Genomic DNA, 12,012 nt, shown 5'->3' on the forward strand with positions numbered 1-12,012 from the left:
GCTTATACATTTTAGTGAGTTTGATAAGTATTGCCAAACTGCCTGCCAGTAGTTTTGGCAATTTACACTTCAGTAGTGAAGAAAAATGACTTTTTCTCTAGTTTTCAACAACCTTGTTTATTATAATTAGAAAAGTCTTATTACCATGGAATTCTATTACTTGTATTTGGGATACAAATACTATTGGGATTCATAAAGAGATCCTTTATCATTGACCTTTCACTTTTTGAAAGGTTTTTGAAAGCTGTGTTTTTGAAAGTTGTTTCCAATTTCTTTGTTGGTGAATTGTCAAAATTCCTGCCACTGAGGCATTTATACATTTCCTTCTATTATTAAGCATTTAAACATTTGAGATCCCCTCATTCATATAAGTGATAATTCCTGTTCATAAGAATTCCAGAGTCTGTTTAAGATAACGTTTCTGTAAGATACTAATAATTCATAGCAAAGATTTACCCTTACATTTTACTTATTGCAGTAAAATCTTATCCCCAAGCTGTTTTACTCTTACAAGCTTAACTTTTTTTTTCTTACCTCTGATTTTAAATATTTCTTTTCTCTCTTCTAAAGGCTTTTCAGATGTGAACTCTTGGCACCTTCGTTTCCGCTGGTCTGGGGATGCTCCTTCAGAACTCCTGAGGAAGTTCAGAAACTACGAAATATGAAATGTCCCTGTTCCATAAAAGAGGAAGAGCAACCTTGTTCCCAGTGCAGTCTTTCTTCACATGTTAAAAATGTCAAGTTTATATGTCATGTTTGTGAATTGCTGACTACCAATGGATTCCTCCATCTTTGGATCTGTTCTCATAGTGTGTTGTTTAAATGAGAAAATTTTCAGAAGACTAGTTTCTTCCAATATTTGTATAAATTAAGGCTTTTAGATCCTGAGTAGATTTATTATATGTGTTTTCCTGTTAATGCTATTTATAGAAATCCATTTAAAAAATTGATCTCTGTATTTAAATATGTCATTGATATACCATGATCTCTACTAGTGCTGGATGTACAAAAAATGTTTTCTGACTCTTGACCTAAAAAGAAATGTGAAATTACTTGCTTAAACTCCATGGAGTAAAATAAATAATTTTCCCAAAGTTCATAAATGAGTTTTTAGTTAAACTATATTTTAAAATAATTTTAATAGATATTTCTACTTTAATAATTGTGAATTTAGAAGACTTATTTGAGGAAATGCTATGTTTTTACAAGATTTCTTGTGTTATATAAGCAAGTGATAAATTTATAAATTGTGTTCTAAGTATGAAAATGGGCCTGTTAATAATCTCTTTAGGTTGGAATTCTTGATGGTCACATGTAGTCCGTGGTTATTTTTGAGTTTGCAGACCAGTGAATAAAAAATTAAGAAGAAAAAAGATTTTAGAGCAGGAATTCCTCAATGACAGAGTTTTCATTGGTCTACAGCAAAATGAGAAAAGATATGGTCTGCATATTCTTTGGTCTGAATATTCTGGATATTTTTTTCCCTCAAATTCATATGTTGAAAACCTAACCCCCAAGGTGATGGTATTAGGAGGTGCGGCCTTTGGGTGATTCGGTCATGAGGGTGGAGCCCTCATGAATGGGATAAATACCCTTATAAAAGAGGACTGAGAGAGAGACTCCTTGAGTCCCTTCTACCTTGTGAGGGCACAGAAGGAAGGCACATTATACGAGCCAGACAGTGGGCCCTCATCAGACAACGAATCTTCCTTGATCTTGGATTTCCCAGCCTCCAGAACTATTGTTTATAAGCTACCTAGTTTATAGCATTTTGTTACATTAGCCCTACAAACTAAGACAGTAAGTTTTTTAAAAAGCTAAATATATTCAATATAAAGGGCCATCCATCATTCAGAAATTAGGTCCTTCCTACCATTGTGGTTTAAAATGTGCTTACTTTTATGAAATGATGTGAGAGTAGATTATATTCATTGGCTAGGACTGCTGTAACAAAATATCATAGACTGGGTGGCTTAAATAACATTTCTCACAATTCTGGAGGCTAGAAGTTCAAGATCTAGGTGCTGGCTGGCTTGTTTTTTTCTGATGCTTCTCTTGGCTTGCAGATTGCCACCTTCTTGCCGTTATGTTCATATGGCCTTTTCTCTTGGCATGCATATCCGTGGTGTCTCTCCCTCTTCTTATAAAGACACCTGTCATACTGGATTAGAATCCACACTAATGACTGCATCTTAACTTAATATCCTCTTTAAAAACTTTATCTGCAAATAAGGTTACATTCTGAGGTACTGGGGTTGGGACTTGAACTTGTCAAAATTGAGGGAACACAATTCAGTCCGTAAGATAGATAAAAACTTTTTTAATGTTGAAACTTATTGATTATACGTATTTATGGGGTACAGAGTTAAATTTCAACACATGTATACAATGTAAAATGATCAAATCAGGATAATTAGCATTTTCATCATTGCAAAACGTCATTTCTTTGTGATGTTAATTTGATTTCTGCTCTTCTAGCCATGAAAAACACTTAAAAAAAAAAACGAATATAACACTGTATTGGTAGCCTTAATTTTATTTAAAATTTTACTGTTTTGTCAAATCCAAAAGTCAGGACCAGCTTTTAGAGAATTATTACTATTAATACTTTACTACTTCAGTAAAACATAGTTTGCCATTGGTACCATTTCTGCAAGTTTTACTTCAAAACCAGAAAATAAATGCAAAACTATAGCATATGTTAGTAAAATTAACTTTTGGAAAACAATTGCCTGTCGTGATGCTAACTAGGCCCAGGCAGGCACTCAAATAAATACTTTATTGAATAAGTGAATTTTTGAATCTAAGAATCAGGGTTTCTTTTCTCTTTTTTTCCCCAGACTGTCTGATTTATAGCACTGGTGACTTTTAATAACTTGTTAAAGGAAAAAACACTCCCACTCCCATGCTCCACTCTATTTTTGTAACAGACTCATTTCCCAATTGTTGACAAGACAGAGCACTAGCTCTTATTTACTTTTCTCTCCCATGATGCCTGAAACCTCCCAATAAGAAATGAGAAATAGCTCCACTTTATTGGAGGTTTATGATGGATCAAACTTGTGCTGAATACTTTATATACTTGATTCCACTGAACTTAGCAGGAGACCTTTTACACTGAAACACTTAAATACTCCCCTGACTCAAAGTTCCAAAAGGGAGGGGACTCTGCCTTGATAATGCAGTCCTTTGAAAGGAAAGTGAGAGGAAAACTGGGCAACTTTTATTCAATAATTTGTTTGAATTCCCTGGTGTGTCTGGCACAACCACAATCAGATGTATGTAAAATAGCACATTTTCAAAGACACTTATTTTTGCATTGTGGCTCAACTTCATGCCATAGCAGACTGATTGTGAAAAGATAATTTTACATGAAGATTATTAAGCTCTTAAGTCAGTTGTAAACGGTGCAGATAATAGTTTCTCTTACATTTGATAATGAATGAATGAGGCACATATTTCTTGAGAACATTATTATGTGATAAATATTATACTAGCATTTGTGTAGGATATTAAAAGGCCTAAGTCATATTTAAGCTTTCAAGGAGTTGATATTCTAATGAAGTAAGACAGGTGCATGAATATCTATATTTATTTATTTTCACTTTTAAGCAGCTGGCCGATACTGGGATCTGGTCCCTTGACCTTGGTGTTATAACATCACGCTCTCACCAACTGAGCTAACTAGCCAGGCTTTGAATACCTATAGTTTAAAAGGAATACATTGAATTAGTTTAAATATGTAATGTTGCTTAGAACAGGACGAGTAAGCACTATGTGTATTAATTACTATTCTAATTACATTATTATGTGTTAAGTCTTGCGTTAATCAATTAACAGAATTATGGCCTCCCTTAACTTCTTTCCCCCAATTCTCCATCTCAGAGGCACCTTTTCTTGCATCTTTCCTTAGATATCCTGTGCATTTATCCACATAGCAGTCGACCTCCTGTATCTGCTGGTTCTGCATTTGCATCCACAGATGTGCATAGGTTATATGCAAATACTATGCCATTTTATATAAGAGACTTGAGCATCTGTGGATTTTGCTATCTGTGGTGGTTCCTGGAACCAATTCCTCTTGGATACTGAGGAATGACTGTACATGTGCCTCTGTTCTTTACTCAAATGGGAGCATACTTTATCCACTCCTATAAACCTTCCATTTACTCAGTTAATATAGCTTGGAGATTTTTCCATTTTAGAACGTAAGTGATGCGTCATTCTTTGTACCTGCTGCATAGCATTCCATTGTGTGGACAAACCATAATTTATTTAACTTATCCTCTATTGATGCCTTTTCAGGCTATTTACATTGTTTTTGCAATCACAAATAACTCTGTAATGGATAGGTTTGTACAAAAGTATACCTGTAAGATAAATACCTAGCATTGAAATTTCTGAATCAAAGAGTATGTCTGTGTATTAAGAATTTGATTACCACATTCTTAAGCAAACAACAGATACAGTTTGGCAGGTTTCAGAGATTTTAAGCCCATTGGATTGAAAAATACAGGAAATAGTGCTTGTTCATTGGGATTCTTGACTTTAGTTTTTTTAACTCTAGACTAGATTTTGTTGAATGGCTCAGTCAGAAGCACTGTGCTAATGGAACAATTTACCCAGCACCTCCCCTAACCCCTAATACCAGGGAGCGCCAAAGATATAAACCAGTAATAACACTACTGCACTTGACTAGTCTAAAATAAAAAAAAAAGCAACAATGTAACCAGAGTACACATTTCTTCTGGCACTTTCCACAGAGAGAGATGACGAACAGGGCCTCTTTTCAGTATTATAACTTCTTGCCTTTGGGTGTCCTGAAATGTTGAAATACAATTCTGAGACATATTTGCTTTTGAGGTAAAGGGCAACTCCGCATAGCAACTCTGGGAAACCTAGGCAGAATTCACAATTTCTTATGAGTCCAAATAGTTCCCAGTACCCAAGGGACATATTCCCATCCTGTCAAAAATATGCCCCTTGGTGAACAAATTAGAAATACAAAAACAGATTTTGCAGATATATCTTGTAAAGAGAGAGCTGGATATGGAGAAGATAAGGTTGTTTTTCCTGCTTATGAGTTTTCATATCCTTTCTCTTCCCAGATCTGATGGTGGTTACAAGATCAATCACAGCAGCAAGTGTCAATGACTAATACAGTTACTGAGGGGGTCTTTAATTTCCTGGAGGCAAACACCATTACCTGTCACCTCCACATCACAGTTAGGAGATGCCAGGACTACTGGGAAGTCAGTGATGGAAGAAATTATAAAACAGATGCAATTGCTGAGAAAATGATGAAATGTCTCACAATGAAAGATTTCAATTCCTTTCAATTTCAGGTTTTGTGATATGCATCACTGTGGCCTTGCCTTTAGTGCTACTTCTTGGCTCTCTGTGTCATCTCCCTCTCAGTGTGAGGGGATATTTTGCATGAAGTGGCTCATTCTCATCCTTTCTCCCCCCACCTTGCTCGTTAGTTTCTTCCAATGTTTTTGCTTTGATTATTTCTTGTATTAATTGTAGAATTTAGGTTAGGTTTGTGGAAAACTGGATTTTTCTCTGGCTCTAACCTACTCTGGGACTTAACACAAATTACTTGGGCTCTCTGATCTAGTTTCTTCTATCTGTGGCTGGATAAAAGGATCTTACTCTAGCAGAACCCTAGGATCTCCCCGACGACCAGGCCCAGACTTGGCCAGTTTAGGACCTCGGAAGGGAGCCAGGACAGAGTGGGGACTGGGGAGGAGTGTGCAGGCCACAGCAGAAGTGGAGGGTTACTGAGGACGGGGAAGGCAGAGAAAGAGGATGTGTCTTCTCCAGCATTCTTTTCTAATAACTCTTCCTTTCTTACTGTTCTTTTAAGTAAAAGGGCAGAGACAGAAAGGGAGAGATCCCAATTAAGTAGGTACATCTAAATACACCAGCCTTGAACACTTCAATTATCTTTTCACAGGCAGCTGAGTTTGATGTGATTCTCGATAGTATCCTAGCTCTAAAGACAATGGTGAAGTTTCTATATTAAATTCTTTCCAGCTCATTAGACCATTAGCGGAGGCTTTAAAACAGGGTCTGATAATAATACTAATAATGACTACCTTTAACAGTTTCCAAAGCATTTCCTCCTGAATCTTGTTTGAACCTCACAACCGACCTTAATTTCTTGAGGATTTTGTAGCTTTTGCTGAATTCTAAAAACCGCAATAGAATGTAAAACAAATTTTTTGTATTAAACCGTTTTTCCTTAAGCCATTGGTTCTCAACCTTGGAATCACCTAGGGAACATGAAAGTCCTGGTTCCCACCTGTGTTACTGTGAAATATGTATTTCGTCTTTTTCCCTGTTTCCTAACATACAGCTCCTATAACCCTTGGAATCTCTGGAGTGATAAGAGTCTTTCATATGCTAGAGAGATGACTGGTGGCTAGGGACCCCTAGATAGCTTCAGTAGGGGAATAGTCACTGGAAAAACCAAGCATAACTAGAGGGTTGGGATTTTTAGCTCCAACCCCTAACCTCTGGGGAGGTGAGAGGGGCTGAAGGTTGGTTGATCACCAATGGTCAATGATATATCAATAATGCCTTTGTAATGAAGCCTCCATAAAAACCCAACAGGACAGATTTGGGGGTGGTGGTGCTTCTGGACAACTGAACATGTGAGGTCCCTGGAAGTTGGTGCAAAAAACAGAGCACGGAAGCTTGCACCTCTTACCCCATACTTCACCATATGCACTTCTTCCATCTGGCTATTCATCCATATCCTTTGCAATATCCTTTAAAATAAATGGGTAAATGTAAGTAAATGGTTTCTTTGACTTCTGTGGGCTGCTCTAGCAAATCAGTCTAATGAAGGAGGATGTCATAAGAATCCCCGTTTACAGTTAGTCAGTCAGAACCACAGGTGACAATCTTGGTTTTGTGATTGGCACCTGAAGTGGGGAACAGTCTTGTGGCACTGAGCCCTCAACCTGAGGGATCTGAGGCTATCTCCAGGTAGTTAGTGGCAGAACTAAATCGCATTACAGGACACCCAGCTGGGAAATGGGTGGCTGCTGGTGGCAGAAATCTCCACATATTTTGGAGACCAGAGATGATGCATTCTGTGTAAGAGAGGAAAGTAGGAAAAACATTTTGCTTTTTACTGTATCTCAGTACCACCCCACCCACCCCAGAATATCTGATTTCATTGGTCCAGGTAGGAATTTTACAACTCTTGGGTAATTCTCATATGCAGTTAAGGTTGACGACCAGGGTGGCTTAAACAAATACAGGTTGTGGGTGCAATGGTTAATATCTTGATGGATCTCCCTCTTCCGTACCATCCATGATTTCTGGGGGTCCTCATGGCCCCAGGGGCACTCCACTTGGCTCCCAACAAGTCTACGAGTTGCAGCCACCACTCTGTTTCGGCCAGAGCACTCTCTTCCTCATCTCCAGTTGATGGGCTGCATAGAGCATTCCCTGCTGTGGGTGCTAGGCACCTGCTGATGGAGGGGAGAAAGGTGGCCTCCTCTACCTGCAGCTTCTCAGGCTTCTCTTCAACAGTTTCTTAGGGTCTGGGACTTGTCCCCTAGCCACATGGTCACAGATCTTGACAGCCTGGCCTGACAGGAGCTAGCTCTCTCTGACCATCTTCCTCCTTTCCCACCTTGGCCCCATCCAAACCCTTTTCCTCCCCTAGCTCCAAGAAAAGAATACCTGGGCAGATGAAAGACAAAAGATTTAGAGAGAGAGAGTGTGTGTGTTTGTGTGTGTGTGTGTGTAGAGGGGAGATAAAAATGCTCAGTTTCAGAAATTTCATCAATGTCCAAACAATGGAAATGTGGTATGGAAAGGTTGAGAAATAGCTGCCAGTAGTGATGCGATGTGAAGGTTGTTTACCAGATAATACTTGAAGAGAAACAACTGTGTGGCCTTAGGCAAGTCCCTTAACTTCTCTGAGTCTATTTCTTCTCTTATAAAATGAGGAAATGTAAAATGAAAACAGGAAAAATATGAATCAAAACCAGACTGGCTGATTTAAATAGTTTCTTTGGGTCTAAATTCAAAGACTCAGGGAGTCTATACGTTGCGGCAAGGACACTACACTGGTAGAATACACATTGTCCACGGTTTAAAGTATACGATTAAGAACGTAGCTCTGGAGACTGCACCTCCCAGAAATGTGGCCTTAAGCAAGGTCATTAACCTCCCTGTGCTTCAGTTTCCTCATCTGTAAAATGGAGGTAGCAACTACCTTTCTGTAGGACACAAATATAAATTGTTAATAGTAGTGCTATACGGTTTGAATGCGTTGTACCCTTCAAGAGTCATGTTGAAATTTAATCCCTATTGTGGTGGTCGTAAGAGATGGGGCCTTTTGGAAGTGATTATGTCTTAAGGGCTCTGCTTTCATAGAAGGGTTGATGCTCTTGTAAAAGAGGCTTCAGAGAGAGTTCATCCTTTCACCATGTGAGGACACAGCATCCCTCCCCTCCAGATGGTGCAGCAGCCAGACACCATCATGGAAGTGTAGACTCACCAGACACCAAACCTGCAGTGCCTTGATTGTGAACTTCCCAGCCTCCAGAACTGTGAGAAATAAATTTCTGTTGTTTGTAAGTTACCCAGTTTGTGTCATTTAATTTCTTTATTATTATTTTTTGGCGGCTGGCCTGTGTGGGGATCCAAGCCTGTGGCCTTGGTGTTAGAAGCCTGCCCTCTAACCAACTGACCTAAATGTAGTTAACAGAATTGGTTCTTTGATTTTTTTTTGGCAACTGGCCAGTACAGGGAACCAAACCCTTAGACCTTGGTGTTACAAGGCATTGCTCTCACCAGCTGAGCTAACCAGCCAGCCCTGTGACATTTTGTTATAGCAACACAAATGGACTAAGACAAGTAACAACTGGAAGAGAAAGAGAGTGACTAAAACAACTTTAAAAAAAATTTCCCTCCCTTTCTCTAGAATGGTGATCAAGCATCACCCAGAAGCTTGTCTCAAATGCGCATTCTTGGACCCCACTTCAGACCGACTCAGTCAGAATCTGTGAGGGATAAGGCCCAGGAATCTGTTTTTAACAGCCTCTCCAGGGGATCCTTAAGCATGCTAAAGTTTGGGTAGCACTGTTCCCGAATCTTGGTCCCAAAGTGTGGTGCAAAGCCCAACATCATCAGCATCAACTGGGAACTTATTAGACATGCAGAATCTCAAACCCCACTCTGGATTCGCTAAATTGTAATCGGTGTTTTAACAAGATCCCCAGGTATTTCTATGCACATTAAATCTTGAGAAGCATTGACCTAGAAATGCATCTCTAATACGGTAGCCAAGAACCACATGTGGCTATCAAAATTAAAATTAAATTAATCAAAAATTAAATAAAATTAGAAATACAGTTCCTTATTTGCCCTAGCCACATTTCAGGTACTCAATAGTCACATGGGGCTGGTGGTTACCATTTCAGACAGAGCTGATTATAGAACATTTTCATCATCTCAGATAATTCTACTGGACACTACAGCTCCAGCATAATTATTATCATTATTTTTGATAGTTATAGAGCAGATTGATAGAGCAGATTTCCTGGGACAAGATTGGTAAACTCTAATGTTTACAAGAGCCAAGCAGATGAAATAATGAGTGAAGTAGGCCAGTTATGAGAGATCCAAGGGTACAAGCACAGTGGTAAGTGGCCAGTGATACTCAGCCTCCATGCTGGGCTGCAATAGGGAGTGGTGGGGACTGTGGTAACCTGGGAAAAGGCATGTTTTGATCCGGCCAATAGTTACCATGGAGGAGGCTAGGCTGGATAGTTCTGTTTTTAAGTGGCTATTAATTTAGATTTTATGTGATTCTTAAATTTTGATCACTAAATCAAAAATTAAAAAATGCTGTTCTGGCCAAGGAAACATTCCTGAAGGCCCAATTTGACCTTGGTGTTGGAAGCTGGAAACCAAACTGGCTGATTCTGCCCTGCCAGTGTCTGTGGTTTTCCTTGTGTGTATCTTCCTTTCCTGCCTTCATTTTTTCTTCTTCTTCTTTTTGGATCTCCTCTTTGCTTTCCCTTCCCTTTTCTTTTTCTCTTTCTCCTTCTCTAGTTTTTCTTCATTCAGTAAACGTTTAGGGACTCAGGACACAAAGATGAACCAGCCTTGCCCCTCCTTTCAAAGGACCCATAGTTTAGTGGGGACTCAGACATGAATGTAGATAATGACAGTGCACTTTGAGGCGTGCTATAGTAGAGACATGTTCAAAGCCCTATAGAATGGTAGGTTTAGGAATAAGCCGACTTTGTGGGGAAGGAGGTCAGAGAGGTCTTCACAGAGGTGTCGATATCTGACTGGGTTTTGAAGGATGCATAGGTGTTCTCCAGGATGAAGAGCTGGGATGGGAGTGGGAGATGGTATTTTTAGTGGAAGGAGCACCTTGGAGGCTTGATAGAACTTGGTGTGTCTGGGAAGAGAAAATTTCTGAGTGATTGATGTGTAAGGCATGCAAAGTTGCTAATTAGACCTCCTGGTTCTTAAAAGTGTATCAGCTAGCTCCTCTTCTCCATTGCTTGACCCACCTCCGCCTCTCTCCTGGCTCCTCTCACCATGGCCATGTGGCCCCTGGATCTACAGCTTTCCTCTTGGTCCCTCTTTTCACCTCCTCCTGCTGTCTCTCCTTTTCATTCCTTTCCTCCTGCCAAGATCTCCTGCCATGCACTTTAAATTCTTGTCACTCAGAGCAGTTCGGCAATCCCCCCACCTCCTAGTCCCATAGTCAGTTTCAGTGAGTGAAACCATCCAGAGCTCAACAAACCAGAGGGAAGAAAAGATGCTGAGATTGTTAACCCACCTCCTAGGAGGGTGGTTCAAATATCACTGACTCCGAGGACTTTATCTGCATCCTGATTCAAACAAACTTAAACAACCAAGACAATTTATGAGACAATTGATATTTGATTACTGACTGGATCAACGTTTTAAGGCATGATTATGTTATTGTGGTTATGTTAGAATAGAGTCTTTAGTTTTAGAGATACATTATGTTAGAATAGAGTCTTTAGTTTTAGAGATACATCAGATATTTATGGATGAAAGGATATGAGGTCTGGGATTTGCTTCAAAATAACATAGGAGGGAGGGGAAGTGGATGGGGATCCACATGAAAGAAGAGTGGTAGAGAATTGATGATCGCTGAACCCGGGAGGGGGGTACATGAGGGTTCATTACGCTAGACTCTCTGCTTCTGTATATGTTCGCATATATACTATGCTCAAAATACTCCATGTTATTGGTTGAATTGTGTCCCCCTGAAAGATTTGTTGAAATTCTAACCCCCTAACCCCATGCTGCCTCCCAAATGTGACTTTATTCGAGATAGGATCTTTTCAGATATAATCAAATTAAGATGAGTGTATTAGTCTGCTTTCTGTCGCTTAGAATAACTGAATCAGGGTAATTTATAAAGGAAGGAAATTTATTTCTTACAGTTTTATTTATTTATTTTTTTGTCTTTTTTTTTTTTGTCTTTTTTCGTGACCGGTAAGGGGATTGCAACCCTTGGTGTGGTGTCGCCCACAACGCACTCAGCCAGTGAGCGCGTGGTCATTCCTATATAGGATCCGAACCCGCGGCCGGAGCGTCACTGCGCTCCCAGTGCCGCACTCTCCCGAGTGTGCCACGGGCTGGGCCCAATTTCTTACAGTTTTAGAAGCTGGGAAATCCAAGGTCCAGGAAACACATCTGGTGAGGGCTTTCTTCTTGGAGCTCTGTACAGAGTCCTGTGACAACACATGGCGAGAATGGCAATAGCCAGAGATCTAACTTTCTCGCTTGCTCTTCTTATAAAGCCATCAGAACCATGCCCATGACAACCCATTAAACCTTCAACCCATTCCTCCATGAATGGATCAATCCATTGGTAAGGGCACAGTCCTCGCAATCCAATCACCTCTTAAAGGCCCCACCTTCCACCACCATATTGGGGGTTAAGTTCCAGCATGAGCATGGGTGGACATTCAGACCATAGAAATGAGGCCA

General features: G+C 39.7%; 1 protein-coding gene across 1 annotated transcript in view; it reads left to right on the forward strand.

Moving 5' to 3' along the window:
- The window catches only part of LOC103581480 (dnaJ homolog subfamily C member 12-like), a 9,095-nt gene extending 7,765 nt beyond the window's left edge, over positions 1 to 1,330 (forward strand). Inside the window, exon 2 of the mRNA XM_008563300.1 lies at positions 571 to 1,330. Within this exon, the coding sequence (XP_008561522.1) occupies positions 571 to 665 (95 nt within the window). The 3' untranslated portion in view covers positions 666 to 1,330. The remainder of the gene's footprint in view (positions 1 to 570) is intronic.
- The last annotated feature ends 10,682 nt before the right edge of the window (positions 1,331 to 12,012 follow it).

Source organism: Galeopterus variegatus, unplaced genomic scaffold, assembly GCF_000696425.1.
Source record: "Galeopterus variegatus unplaced genomic scaffold, G_variegatus-3.0.2 Scaffold13162, whole genome shotgun sequence".
NCBI classification, from domain to species: Eukaryota; Metazoa; Chordata; class Mammalia; order Dermoptera; family Cynocephalidae; genus Galeopterus; species Galeopterus variegatus.